At 44.2% G+C, this 14,189-nt stretch overlaps 9 gene segments (V, D, J or C); all 9 read right to left on the bottom strand.

The window, feature by feature from the left end:
- Positions 1 to 2,182: 2,182 nt before the first annotated feature.
- Positions 2,183 to 2,660, bottom strand: LOC117808637. The segment is given in 2 exon segments: positions 2,183 to 2,496; positions 2,589 to 2,660. Coding segments are annotated over 2 exon segments (354 nt in total).
- An 835-nt stretch (positions 2,661 to 3,495) lies between these two features.
- LOC117808598 lies at positions 3,496 to 3,986 on the bottom strand. The segment is given in 2 exon segments: positions 3,496 to 3,854; positions 3,947 to 3,986. Coding segments are annotated over 2 exon segments (399 nt in total).
- A 573-nt stretch (positions 3,987 to 4,559) lies between these two features.
- LOC117808633 lies at positions 4,560 to 5,075 on the bottom strand. The segment is given in 2 exon segments: positions 4,560 to 4,886; positions 4,975 to 5,075. Coding segments are annotated over 2 exon segments (360 nt in total).
- Positions 5,076 to 5,992: 917 nt separating this feature from the next.
- On the bottom strand, positions 5,993 to 6,515 carry LOC117808622. The segment is given in 2 exon segments: positions 5,993 to 6,297; positions 6,390 to 6,515. Coding segments are annotated over 2 exon segments (381 nt in total).
- A 644-nt stretch (positions 6,516 to 7,159) lies between these two features.
- LOC117808636 lies at positions 7,160 to 7,659 on the bottom strand. The segment is given in 2 exon segments: positions 7,160 to 7,485; positions 7,574 to 7,659. Coding segments are annotated over 2 exon segments (360 nt in total).
- Positions 7,660 to 8,632: 973 nt separating this feature from the next.
- Positions 8,633 to 9,573, bottom strand: LOC117808597. The segment is given in 2 exon segments: positions 8,633 to 8,949; positions 9,498 to 9,573. Coding segments are annotated over 2 exon segments (393 nt in total).
- A 213-nt stretch (positions 9,574 to 9,786) lies between these two features.
- On the bottom strand, positions 9,787 to 10,464 carry LOC117808629. The segment is given in 2 exon segments: positions 9,787 to 10,275; positions 10,364 to 10,464. Coding segments are annotated over 2 exon segments (363 nt in total).
- An 891-nt stretch (positions 10,465 to 11,355) lies between these two features.
- On the bottom strand, positions 11,356 to 11,813 carry LOC117808638. The segment is given in 2 exon segments: positions 11,356 to 11,660; positions 11,752 to 11,813. Coding segments are annotated over 2 exon segments (354 nt in total).
- Positions 11,814 to 13,329: 1,516 nt separating this feature from the next.
- LOC117808613 lies at positions 13,330 to 13,992 on the bottom strand. The segment is given in 2 exon segments: positions 13,330 to 13,798; positions 13,923 to 13,992. Coding segments are annotated over 2 exon segments (420 nt in total).
- Positions 13,993 to 14,189: the final 197 nt, after the last annotated feature.

Raw genomic sequence — 14,189 nt, 5'->3', positions numbered from 1 at the left:
TATCAAGTTGAATAAGCTGGAAACACAAAGTAATGCTGTGTAAAATCAATATGATTGAAGATCTCCACCTGCCCAGCAGACAGTTAGAAGCAGCAGTCCTGTCCTATAGTCCATCATGTTAAAGTGTGTGTCCACTGTCCTCTGTCCTCCTCTCTGCAGTCACATAAGTAGAGGAGGAACACGGCTCACTTTGCATTGACTCCTCCTTTCAGAGAGAGTGATCTCATTTGCATGAACTTCTCCTCTCATGGATGATGGAGTTTGACTCTTTGTTTGATCCTCTTGGAAACATTGGATAACTCTGACAACATTTAGATAAATGTAGTTTGAGACAAAGTAAAGATTCATGTTTGTAATGCATCCTCCAACCAACAACAGTTTTTCATAGTTTGATCATTGTTGGTCTGAGGGCTCCTCCTCTGGTGGCTTCATGTCACAGGTGTTCAGGCTCTGAGGGGTTTTTGTTCAGCTCTACAGATGGTTTGTGTTGTTGTGGACCTCCTTACACAGTAATACACAGCAGAGTCTCCAGGCTGTAAGTTGGACAGACTCAGATACACCATGCTGCTGCTGTCATCTCTCCTGATTCCAACTCGTCCTCGCACACTGCTCCCATAAGTGTTTCTGCTGGGATCAGAGTAGCTGCTCCCGATCCATTCCAGGGCTTTTCCTGCAGGTTGTTTGATCCAGCTCATAACACAGCAGCTAAAGGTGAAGCCTGATCCCCGACAGGAGAGACTGAGAGTCTCCCCTTGCCTCTTCAGTACTGAGCTGGAAGGAATGGACTCCATACTCTGACCTGTACAACCTGATGAGATACAAGCAGAGAGTAGCCACAGGAGAAAGTCAGACATGCAGGGAGTTTTCTGGTATCACTGACGACCATCATGTTCTCTAATGAGGATAAAAGATGGAGAAGCATGAGAACTAACAGGGTAGAGAGAGAGCAGCCAGCAGAAGAGTGAGTGTGTTCATCATCCTGAGGCTGCAGATGTGACCTCTGACGCTCCACACAGAGTACGAGAGCATCAGCTGGACAGAAGTACTCTGCACACACTGAACATTTGCATCAGGATAACATGGGAGTGGCTCCTGTTCTAAGCTCTGTTCCAATCCCAATGAAGCTGCTGGTCTCTGCTGAGGAAACATGCAGAAAAAAAAACACTTTAAAGGCAAAAAACAAAAGCAGGACAAATTGTCAGAGATGAGATCTGACTTTCTTCCTCTGGGAAACTTGATTTAAGCAGCATTTTAAAAAAGGACGTTTTGGAGTTGAAGGTTTATGCTCCATTTTTTCATGACTGAATGTCTTCTTCACATTCACAGTGACTGTGCAGGTCTGTGTTGGTTCATATCATCATGAAGCCCAGTCCCCATTACCTGAGTCTGGGTCAAGTCTTGAATCCTCAGTGTTCAGGTCTAAGTCATCGGAGAAGTATCTGAGTCGAGTCTCCATTACCTGAGTTTGGGTCCAAGTAGAGTCCTCATTATGAATATGATGATCTATGACAAGGAGAGCAGCTGTTTCACCTGGACTGACTGAATCTGGACTGACTGAGGACCCGGTCTGACTGACTGAACCTGGACTGACTGAGGACCAGGACTGACTGACTGAACCTGGACTGACTGAGGACCTGGACTGACTGAACCTGGACTGACTGAATCTGGACTGACTCTGAGAGCCTGGACTGACTGACTCAACCTGGACTGACTGAATCTGGACTGACTCTGAGAACCTGGACTGACTGACTGAACCTGGACTGACTGAATCTGGACTGACTTTGAGGACCTGGACTGACTGACTGAACCTGGACTGACTGTGTGAACCTGGACTGACTGTGAGAACATGGACTGACTCTGGGAACCTGGACTGACTGTGAGAACATGGACTGACTCTGGGAACCTGGACTGACTGTGAGAACATGGACTGACTATGGGAACCTGGACTGACTGTGAGAACATGGACTGACTCTGGGAACCTGGACTGACTGAGAACCTGGACCCATATTTGAGTGAGATAAAACCTTTATTTCAAAGCAGTTTTTGATCTGATGATAGAATCATTGTTGGTCTGAGGGCTCCTGCTCTGGTGGCTTCATGTCACAGGTGTTCACATCTGAACGTTCAGTGATGGTTGCAAATAGAGGAAGTAGTTTTTGTACGACTCTCCTGTTATTGTCTCTCACTGTGGGTCTCTGGCACAGTAATACACTGCAGAGTCTCCAGGCTGCATGTTCTGTCCGTTTAGAGTCGCTGTGTTTCTGGAGGAGTCCAAGTCGATGCTGAACTTGTTCTTCAGTGAATCTTTGTAGTATGAAGTACTGCTGTACTTCATCCCAATCCACTCCAGTCCTTTCCCTGCAGGCTGTCTGATCCAGGCTGTGTAGTAGCCGCTGCTGCTGACAGAGTAACCAGAGACCTGACAGGTGATGGTCAGACTCTGACCTGGCTGCACAGTCACAGAGGCTGGCTGAGTCAGCGTGTCACACTTCACACCTGTGGAGGAAAACATGTTGAATATTGAATCAGTGTATTCAGAGTCAGTGTGCTGTGATCATGCTGTCAGTGTGTGTCTCAGTGAGACTCACAGGATCCAGCAGCCAGCAGCAGCAGAGCTACAGAGAACATGGCTGATGATGAAGATGAGCTGATGAGAGCTTCTCTTCTTCTGAGACTCACAGCCTGATGCCAAGTCTTTATATCAGACTGTGAGGAAGCTCACTTTGCATAGAGAAGGACTCTGACTCTAAAAGAAGGATGAGTCTTTATGCTACGTAAAGTATCTTGAAATGTTGTCAGTAATGTTAACTTTACACAGAAAGATATTTATGAAGATGCTTTTCAGGTTTCTGAACCTGACGTTTGTTCATCCTGACAGGATGGATCAAACATGATGAAAGAAGTTACCAACAGCTGCTGTTAAAAAGCTGTAATGACATGATTTAGCTTTAAGGTTGCAGAAATTCTCATTTTTGATATAAAGAATGAAGAATCAGGAAGTCACAAAGCACAGCTGCTGCTTTTAATGTGTTCATGTGTGTTTCAGAGAGTGTTCCTCTCTCCTGTGTGTGCTCTGCCTCCATGTCTCCTGCTGCAACCTGCAGGTTGTTGTGAGGACATGTATGTGGAGTTTTTGTGAAGCCTCTGTGGTTCCTTTAACCAGTGTGTGAGTCTGAACCTGGACTGACTTGACTGAACCTGGACTGACTGACTGAACCTGGACTGACCAAACCTGGACTGACTGACTGAACCTGGACTGACTGACTGAACCTGGACTGACTGACTGAACCTGGACTGACCAAACCTGGACTGACTGAACCCGGACTGACTGACTGAACCTGGACTGACTGACTGAACCTGGACTGACTGAACCTGGACTGACTGAACCTGGACCCATATATTGGTGAGATAAAGACTTTATTTAAAGCAGTTTTTGCCCACCGATCTGATGATAATCAATGTTGGTCTGAGGGCTCCTCCTCTGGTGGCTTCATGTCACAGGTGTTCAGGCTCTGAGGGGTTTTTGTTCAGCTCTACAGATGGTTTGTGTTGTTGTGGGTCTCTGGCACAGTAATACACAGCAGAGTCTCCAGGCTGCATGTTCTGTCCTGTTAGAGTCACTGTGTTTCTGGAGGAGTCCAAGTCAATGCTGAACTTGTGTTTTAAAGAATCTTTGTAGTTTGTAGAGGATCCAACTCTTCTACCAATCCACTCCAGTCCTCTCCCTGCAGGCTGTCTGATCCAGGCCGTCCAGTAGCTGCTGAGAGCATAAGAGACCTGACAGGTGATGGTCAGACTCTGACCTGGCTGCACAGTCACAGAGGCTGGCTGAGTCAGCGTTTCACACTTCACACCTGTGGAGGAAAACATGTTAAATATTGAATCAGTGTATTCAGAGTCAGTGTGCTGTGATCATGCTGTCAGTGTGTGTCTCAGTGAGACTCACAGGATCCAGCAGCCAGCAGCAGCAGAGCTACAGAGAACATGGCTGATGATGAAGATGAGCTGATGAGAGCTTCTCTTCTTCTGAGACTCACAGCCTGATGCCAAGTCTTTATATCAGACTGTGAGGAAGCTCACTTTGCATAGAGAAGGACTTGTGTTCTTTCTTGATCAGGATCAGAGTGAGACTCTGTCAGTCCTACATCGCCCTCTACAGGTCACAAACTGTAATGTTCCAGTTTCAGTGGAGAAGAATATCTGAGAGCTTTAGTTGAGTGTAAGAAGTCTGTTTAACAATCTGAACTCTGCATGGAAATGTTGGATTCTTCACTTCATGATGAGCGAGCGGGCTCCTTCTTAGACTGATGATCCAACCTGTGCTTGTTGTTGTTGTGAATCTACTGAATCTATGAGGGCGTCATTTTATTGATGATCCATACAAATCAAAACAGTCTATTGATTATGTCTTTTTTAATTTGGCTGAGATGAGATCAAATAAGACACCAATCACTACTTAGAGTTTTTCATTGCTTACAGTTATTCATCATCACTGTTAGTACTGAGGCGAGCACAAACTGAGAGAAGTGTTAAATAGAGGAAGTAGTTTTTGTACGTCTCTCCTGTTATTGTCTCTCACTGTGGGTCTCTGGCACAGTAATACACTGCAGAGTCCTCAGTCTGCAGACTGTTCATCTGCAGATACACCTGCTGTCTGCTGTTGTCTCTGGAGACGGTGAACCGGCCTTTCACTGACTCAGAGTGGGCGATGTTGCTACTATCATACATAGACGCAATCCACTCCAGTCCTTTTCCAGGAGCCTGTCTGACCCAGGCCATCCAGGAGCTGCTGAATGTGAACCCAGAGGCTGTACAGGTCAGTCTGTGGGATCCTCCAGGACTTTTAACCACTGGTTCAGATTGAGTCAGAGTCTGAGCATCAACACCTGTAAGGTAGATGAATAAATATCAAGTTTAATAAGCTGGAAACACAAAGTAATGCTGTGTAAAATCAATATGATTGAAGATCTCCACCTGCCCAGCAGACAGTTAGAAGCAGCAGTCCTGTCCTATAGTCCATCATGTTAAAGTGTGTGTCCACTGTCCTCTGTCCTCCTCTCTGCAGTCACATAAGTAGAGGAGGAACACGGCTCACTTTGCATTGACTCCTCCTTTTTAAGACCTCCTCTTCTCTTGAGACACTTCTTCAGCAGTTTTAGTTTAACTCTGAAGTTTGTATTTGTTCTTCCTTTTGTCTGTATGAATCTAATAGAGTGGGTATGACATGTGGTTTCCCTCAGAGATCAGTTCCTGGTCCTCTTTTTATGGTTCTTTGCTCCCTCTGGGTCAAATCTTACAGACGAGTGATATTGATCCTTCTGCAGATGATACTCAGATATATGTGTCTTTCTCACTCAATGATCTGAGTCCTAAAGAGTCTTTAAGCAGCTTTCTGGAGTAAATCAGTGACTGGATGATCCAAAACCTCTTTCAGTTTAATAAAGACAAAGATCATTTTACTCAGTGAGAGAGAAGGAGTCCTTAATGTTGTCGAGCTCATAGACTCTGATCTTTCCTTTGTCAGTCAGAACAGCATTTTACCAATCAAATATATATATACAGGATGAAGGAGGTCGTGTCCCAACAGGAACAAGAGATGCTGTTTCTTCAGTGTCATGTGTTATTAGTGTAAAGCACATTAGGTTTCCTCTGAGCATGAAATGTGCTATAATCTCATAAACATAGCATTTTGATTTCACTGTTTTAAAATAGTTTAATGAGCTGTGTTGGAAACAGATGAAGACTTCTTACATCATCTGTTTGAAAGGATTTCAAAGAAAAACAAACTCATTTAGTTTTCTTAGAAAAAGGTAAAAGCTCTAAAACTTTAATGAGGATCTATTTGTGACCCTGATGGTGACTGATTACAATATTCAGTCAATAACTACACAAATATTTACATCAGCTTTAAAAAGTGATGAATCATCTGAACTCTCAGTGATGGTTGAAGATAGAGGAAGTAGTTTTTGTACGACTCTCCTGTTATTGTCTCTCACTGTGTCTGTCTGGCACAGTAATACACTGCAGAGTCTCCAGGCTGCATGTTCTGTCCTGTTAGAGTCACTGTTTTACTGGAGGGGTCTGAGGTGATACTGAACTTGTTCTTCAGTGAATCTTTGTAGCGTGAAGTACTGTGGTCTCTCATCCCAATCCACTCCAGTCCTTTCCCTGCAGGCTGTGTGATCCAGCCCGTCCAGTAGCTGCTGAGAGTATAAGAGACCTGACAGGTGATGGTCAGACTCTGACCTGGCTGCACAGTCACAGAGGCTGGCTGAGTCAGCGTTTCACACTTCACACCTGTGGAGGAAAACATGTTGAATATTGAATCAGTGTATTCAGAGTCAGTGTGCTGTGATCATGCTGTCAGTGTGTGTCTCAGTGAGACTCACAGGATCCAGCAGCCAGCAGCAGCAGAGCTACAGAGAACATGGCTGATGATGAAGCTCCTGTCCTATAGTCCATCATGTTAAAGTGTGTGTCCACTGTCCTCTGTCCTCCTCTCTGCAGTCACATAAGTAGAGGAGGAACACGGCTCACTTTGCATTGACTCCTCCTTTCAGAGAGAGTGATCCCATTTGCATGAACTTCTCCTCTCATGGATGATGGAGTTTGACTCTTTGTTTGATCCTCTTGGAAACATTGGATAACTCTGACAACATTTAGATAAATGTAGTTTGAGGCAAAGTAAAGATTCATGTTTGTAATGCATCCTCCAACCAACAACAGTTTTTCATAAAGAGCAACTCAAACACAAACACTGACACACAGTTTACTTCCTCGTGTGTCAGGAGAAAGTCAGGTTTCTTTTGATTCCTACTTTGATTTTGTCAAATGAGGTCAATCCAATCCCAGTTTGTGTCAAAGGGTGTTTGAATGAAGGAATATTTGATGGTTCCTGACTTGGTAGATGAAGACTGTTTCTTAAAGAGTAGCTGTTAGCTAACAGAGTGAGCTCATTAACTCTCAAATATTGGTTCAGTCAGAAAACAGACTTTTGGAGGATTTATAAATGTGTATGTGTGTTTAGTCTCTGTTACTAAGCTGCTGTTTGATCATTGTTGGTCTGAGGGCTCCTCCTCTGGTGGCTTCATGTCACAGGTGTTCACATCTGAACGCTCAGTGATGGTTGTAAATAGAGGAAGTAGTTTTTGTACGTCTCTCCTGTTATTGTCTCTCACTGTGTCTCTCTGGCACAGTAATACACTGCAGAGTCCTCAGTCTTCAGACTGTTCATCTGCAGATACACCTGCTGTCTGCTGTCGTCTCTGGAGATGGTGAACCGGCCTTTCACTGACTCAGAGTAGTAGGTGCTGCCACCATTGCTGTGAATCCAGGCAACCCACTCCATTCCTTTTCCAGGAGCCTGCCTGATCCAGGCCATATGAGGAGTACCACTGAACCCTGAATGTGTACAGGTCAGTGTGTGGGATCCTCCAGGACTTTTAACCACTGGTCCAGATTCAGTCAGAGTCTGAGCATCAACACCTGTAAGGTAGATAAATAAATATCAAGTTGAATAAGCTGGAAACACAAAGTAATGCTGTGTAAAATCAATATGATTGAAGATCTCCACCTGCCCAGCAGACAGTTAGAAGCAGCAGTCCTGTCCTATAGTCCATCATGTTAAAGTGTGTGTCCACTGTCCTCTGTCCTCCTCTCTGCAGTCACATAAGTAGAGGAGGAACACGGCTCACTTTGCATTGACTCCTCCTCTCGTGGACCCAGCTGGATTTGGATCTCAGTTACTCTTTGATGAACTTGGATAATACTTTTTTACAGTGAGGGCATCAGTTCCCTGTTTTTGCCTTTTTGCTTGATTGAGTTTAAATTGTTGATCAGGTCACCAAACTGATTGAATCCTCTCTGCAGTCACTGAAGGATGGAAGGAAAGTGTCTCTTCAGCGACTGTGATCACAGAGAGTTTGGTGTTTAGTTTGTCAGACTGGATAAAGAGGACTTGAAGCAGGAGATTGAGATCAGCAGAATCTTTGTGAGATTAAAAACTGCATTGAAGGTTTCTTGATCTGTTCTGCTGTTTCTCCACATGATAAGATTATCTGAGTTTCCTCCAATAAACTTTGGTGTTAAACATTTGCATCCCAATAATACGACACAGATCCAGTTTTCTTGATTTCAGGTACACAAAGGTGTTTCAGATCTAACAGCTTAGATTGGTGTCGTCTCCTGTCGGCGTTAGAGAAATGATCCTTACATTCCAGAGCATGTTTAATGAAGAGGCTGAAATGGACCTCAAGTCTCCATGTAGGGTGTAAATAAAGCAAACGTGTTGGGCTGACACAGTTTGATGAATAAAGGGACAAAGTGGACTCAATCTTTTACAGTTTTCAGATGTTTGTGGAGGTTGATGTAGAAAACTGAACCCTGCATCATGTGGAGCTTTTGAAAGCAGAGTTTAGTTTTCACTGCAGGTGAGTCCATGTTGTATAGACAGTGAGGTTTGCTGTGGGTAAGGACTGTCTGACACATGAAATACTTGAATCAATGAAACTGTTGGATTGATTGTTCCCATGGTTCAGTGGGAGACGTGTTTTCAGAGCCCTGACATGCTTCAGTGCTTCTCACACAGCCAGCAGTGTTGTTGAGTTTTTGCACAGCTCTGTAGTCTGCTGTGTCACTGTGGCTCTCGTGCACAGAAATAAACTGCAGAGTCCTCAGTCTGCAGACTGTTCATCTGCAGATACACCTGCTGTCTGCTGTCGTCTCTGGAGATGGTGAACCGGCCTTTCACTGACTCAGGGTAGTAGGTGCTACTGCCACTGCTGCTGTGAATCCAGGCAATCCACTCCAGTCCTTTTCCAGGAGCCTGTCTGACCCAGGCCATATGGAAGCTACTGAATGTGAACCCAGAAGCTGTACAGGTCAGTCTGTGGGATCCTCCAGGACTTTTAACCACTGGTTCAGATTCAGTCAGAGTCTGAGCATCAACACCTGTAAGGTAGATGAATAAATATCAAGTTGAATAAGCTGGAAACACAAAGTAATGCTGTGTAAAATCAATATGATTGAAGATCTCCACCTGCCCAGCAGACAGTTAGAAGCAGCAGTCCTGTCCTATAGTCCATCATGTTAAAGTGTGTGTCCACTGTCCTCTGTCCTCCTCTCTGCAGTCACATAAGTAGAGGAGGAACACGGCTCACTTTGCATTGACTCCTCCTTTCAGAGAGAGTGATCCCATTTGCATGAACTTCTCCTCTCATGGATGATGGAGTTTGACTCTTTGTTTGATCCTCTTGGAAACATTGGATAACTCTGACAACATTTAGATAAATGTAGTTTGAGGCAAAGTAAAGATTCATGTTTGTAATGCATCCTCCAACCAACAACAGTTTTTCATAAAGAGCAACTCAAACACAAACACTGACACACAGTTGAAGGTTTATGCTCCATTATTTCATGACTGAATGTCTTCTTCACATTCACAGTGACTGTGCAGGTCTGTGTTGGTTCATATCACCATGAAGCCCAGTCCCCATTACCTGAGTCTGGGTCAAGTCTTGAGTCCTCATTGTTCAGGTTTAAGTCATCGGAGAAGTATCCGAGTCGAGTCTCCATTACCTGAGTTTGGGTCCAAGTAGAGTCCTCGTTATGAATATGATTATCTATGACAAGAATGGAAGCTGTTTCACCTGGACTGACTGAACCTGGTCTGACTCTGAGAACCTGGACTGACTGAGAAACCTGGACTGACTGTGTGAACCTGGACTGACTGTGTGAACCTGGACTGACTGTGTGAACACAGACTGACTGTGTGAACCTGGACCCATATTTGAGTGAGATAAAACCTTTATTTCAAAGCAGTTTTTGATCTGATGATAGAATCATTGTTGGTCTGAGGGCTCCTCCTCTGGTGGCTTCATGTCACAGGTGTTCACATCTGAACGTTCAGTGATGGTTGAAGATAGAGGAAGTAGTTTTTGTAAGACTCTCCTGTTATTGTCTCTCACTGTGGGTCTCTGGCACAGTAATACACTGCAGAGTCCTCAGTCTTCAGACTGTTCATCTGTAGGTAGAGTTTACTGCTGGAGTCGTCTCTGGAGATGGTGAACCGGCCTTTCACTGACTCAGAGTAGTAGATATAACTACTGCTTGTGCTGATAGTAGCAACCCACTCCAGTCCTTTTCCAGGAGCCTGTCTGACCCAGGCCATATAGTAGCTGCTGAAGGTGAACCCAGAGCCTGTACAGGTCAGTCTGTGGGATCCTCCAGGACTTTTAACCACTGGTTCAGATTGAGTCAGAGTCTGAGCATCAACACCTGTAAGGTAGATGAATAAATATCAAGTTGAATAAGCTGGAAACACAAAGTAATGCTGTGTAAAATCAATATGATTGAAGATCTCCACCTGCCCAGCAGACAGTTAGAAGCAGCAGTCCTGTCCTATAGTCCATCATGTTAAAGTGTGTGTCCACTGTCCTCTGTCCTCCTCTCTGCAGTCACATAAGTAGAGGAGGAACACGGCTCACTTTGCATTGACTCCTCCTTTCAGAGAGAAATGAGTGTGAACTTGTTGTTGTGTGGTGCAGACATATTTAGTCATAGTTCATCATTGTTTCCTCTTTATTAACTTCAGGATGGTCTGACAGTGAAAAACAACTTCATGTAGAAACTGATCATTTACACTTTCTTTATTTTCCACAACATAAAATCAAGTTTTAAAGTTTGTGTTTTTGGACTTTTTTTTCTTTACCTTGGACAGATTTATATTTAACATTTATATTTAACAGTAATTATAACTTTAATATATTTTAACTACTAAATTAAATGTTAAGAAGATCACAAATATTTCTCTAAATGTGATAAAAAAGTGACTTTTAAAGATTCTCACTAAATGAGACTCTTATTCTCTTAACTGTCAGATTAAACTGACATGAAGTCATTGCTGGTCTGAGGGCTCCTCCTCTGGTGGTTTGGAGTCACTAAAGTCCACAAGGGGAACAGATCCCCTGAAGGACTGCGTTGCTTTTGCAGCAGTTAAACCTGCACGAGTGAGACCTTCAGAAACCATCTCATCCTCAAAGCAAGAGCAAAGGGTTAAATACACCCCCCACTGTGATGCAAGGCAAACACTTTATTTCATACAGAGGAGGCTGAAACTTTGCATCATTGTTAAACTCTGTGTGTGAAAAGATAAAGCAATAAAGTTTAATATTAAAAGATAACATGATCAGTAAATGAAATAAGACAACATGAACGTATAGATTCACTCAGGACTCAGATTTTCATCATCCACAGTTTCTCACCATCAGTGAAGACTCAGGACTAAAGAGACTGAACGCTCAGTGATGGTTGAAAATAGAGGAAGTAGTTTTTGTACGACTCTCCTGTTATTGTCTCTCACTGTGGCTTTCTGGCACAGTAATACACTGCAGAGTCTCCAGGCTGCATGTTCTGTCCGTTTAGAGTCACTGTTTTACTGGAGGGGTCTGAGGTGATACTGAACTTGTTCTTCAGTGAATCTTTGTAGTATGAAGTACTGCTGTCTCTCATCCCAATCCACTCCAGTCCTTTCCCTGCAGGCTGTTTGATCCAGGCTGTGTAGTAGCTGCTGAGAGCATAAGAGACCTGACAGGTGATGGTCAGACTCTGACCTGGCTGCACAGTCATAGAGGCTGGCTGAGTCAGTGTTTCACACTTCACACCTGTTAAAACAGAGAAAATGTTTGGTACCAAATGATGGAGTTAAAGTGTAAAAGAAGAAGTGTTGACTTTGACAGATCCAGACAGACTCACATCCAGCTGCCAGCAGCAGCAGCAGCAGCAGCAGAGCTCCAGAAAACATGCTTACTGTTGAAGGTGACGAGCTGTGAACTCCACTGACAGCCTGATGGCAAGTTTTTATAGCTGAGTAACAAGGAAGCTCTCTGAGTTTGCATACAATCAAACACATCAAGCAGCACTGATGGTCTGACTGTGAATCATGATGTCAGTAGTTTGTGGTTGATGTATAGACGGCGCCTCCTTCATCATATTTATATGATAATACTGTTTTAGCTGCAGACTGAAATACAGTGAGCATGCCTGCAGAAACATGTCCAAGTATTAAAGTGTTGTGCTGCAGGTGGACAGGTTTGCATGGAGACTTTTTACAGCTGTGTTTTATTTCAGAGTTGAAATGAATCAGCAGGTATGTATGTCTGTGCTCAGCTTGCTTGTTAGTGTGTCATACCCTGATGTATTGTTGGTGTCTGCTGCATGGAGCCAGGAGTGTTGTTGGCTGTTTCTCACTCAGATTACAGCTGGCCTTTGAGATTACAGATGTGTGTGTGAGCCAACAGTCTGCTCTTCACTAAGTCTTGACATTTTTCAACCAATGGAATTTATTTTGAGGGAAACAGTGTTTTGAACATGCTAATAAGAGAGCTAACATGCTAAACTTAACCATGAACTCTCTTTGATAACTTAGTGTTTCAATCCTCTGACTCAAAGTCACTTCAGACGCCAAAACTCACAGATGGTGACGGCCGTACAACCGTCATCTCTTAAGATGATTGTTTGAACTTTCTCTGCCTTTCGGGGCTCGGGGAGTCCACAGAGGGTTTTGTGTCTTGATTTGTAAGAGTGTAAAAATGCTTCATGTTTGTGCTTCAGCAGCTCAAAGGAAAACTCCTGCAGGTTTTTGTACAGCTGCTCAATAGACTCCAACCACTGTGGGTGTCGAGCACAATAATAAACTGCAGAATCTTCAGTCTTCAGACTGTTCATCTGCAGATACACCTGCTGTCTGCTGTTGTCTCTGGAGATGGTGAACCGGCCTTTCACTGACTCAGGGTAGTAGATGCTAGTGACATCAATAGTAGCAACCCACTCCAGTCCTTTTCCAGGAGCCTGTCTGACCCAGGCCATTAAGTGGCTGCTGAATGTGAACCCAGAGCCTGTACAGGTCAGTGTGTGGGATCCTCCAGGACTTTTAACCACTGGTTCAGATTCAGTCAGAGTCTGAGCATCAACACCTGTAAGGTAGATGAATAAATATCAAGTTGAATAAGCTGGAAACACAAAGTAATGCTGTGTAAAATCAATATGATTGAAGATCTCCACCTGCCCAGCAGACAGTTAGAAGCAGCAGTCCTGTCCTATAGTCCATCATGTTAAAGTGTGTGTCCACTGTCCTCTGTCCTCCTCTCTGCAGTCACATAAGTAGAGGAGGAACACGGCTCACTTTGCATTGACTCCTCCTCTCAGAGAGATTGATCCCATTTGCATGAACTTCTCCTCTCATGGATGATGGAGTTTGACTCTTTGTTTGATCCTCTTGGAAACATTGGATAACTCTGACAACATTTAGATAAATGTAGTTTGAGGCAAAGTAAAGATTCATGTTTGTAATGCATCCTCCAACCAACAACAGTTTTTCATAGTTTGATCATTGTTGGTCTGAGGGCTCCTCCTCTGGTGGCTTCATGTCACAGGTGTTCAGGCTCTGAGGGGTTTTTGTTCAGCTCTACAGATGGTTTGTGTTGTTGTGGGTCTCTGGCACAGTAATACCCAGCAGAGTCTCCAGGCTGTAAGTTGGACAGACTCAGATACACCATGCTGCTGCTGTCATCTCTCCTGATTCCAACTCGTCCTCGCACACTGCTCCCATAAGTGTTTCTGCTGGGATCAGAGTAGCCGCTCCCGATCCATTCCAGGGCTTTTCCTGCAGGTTGTTTGATCCAGCTCATAACACAGCAGCTAAAGGTGAAGCCTGATCCCCGACAGGAGAGACTGAGAGTCTCCCCGGGCCTCTTCAGTACTGAGCTGGAAGGAATGGACTCCATACTCTGACCTGTACAACCTGATGAGATACAAGCAGAGAGGAGCCACAGGAGAAAGTCAGACATGCAGGGAGTTTTCTGGTATCACTGACGACCATCATGTTCTCTAATGAGGATAAAAGATGGAGAAGCATGAGAACTAACAGGGTAGAGAGAGAGCAACCAGCAGAAGAGTGAGTGTGTTCATCATCCTGAGGCTGCAGATGTGACCTCTGACGCTCCACACAGAGTACGAGAGCATCAGCTGGACAGAAGTACTCTGCACACACTGAACATTTGCATCAGGATAACATGGGAGTGGCTCCTGTTCTAAGCTCTGTTCCAATCCCAATGAAGCTGCTGGTCTCTGCTGAGGAAACATGCAGAAAAAAAAAAACACATTAAAGGCAAAAAACAAAAGCAGGACAAATT

The sequence above is a fragment of the Notolabrus celidotus genome, unplaced genomic scaffold (genome assembly GCF_009762535.1).
Source record: "Notolabrus celidotus isolate fNotCel1 unplaced genomic scaffold, fNotCel1.pri scaffold_130_arrow_ctg1, whole genome shotgun sequence".
Taxonomy (NCBI): Eukaryota; Metazoa; Chordata; class Actinopteri; order Labriformes; family Labridae; genus Notolabrus; species Notolabrus celidotus.
Note: the sequence above shows the minus strand (reverse complement) of the source record. Positions and strands in the feature narration are given on the sequence as shown.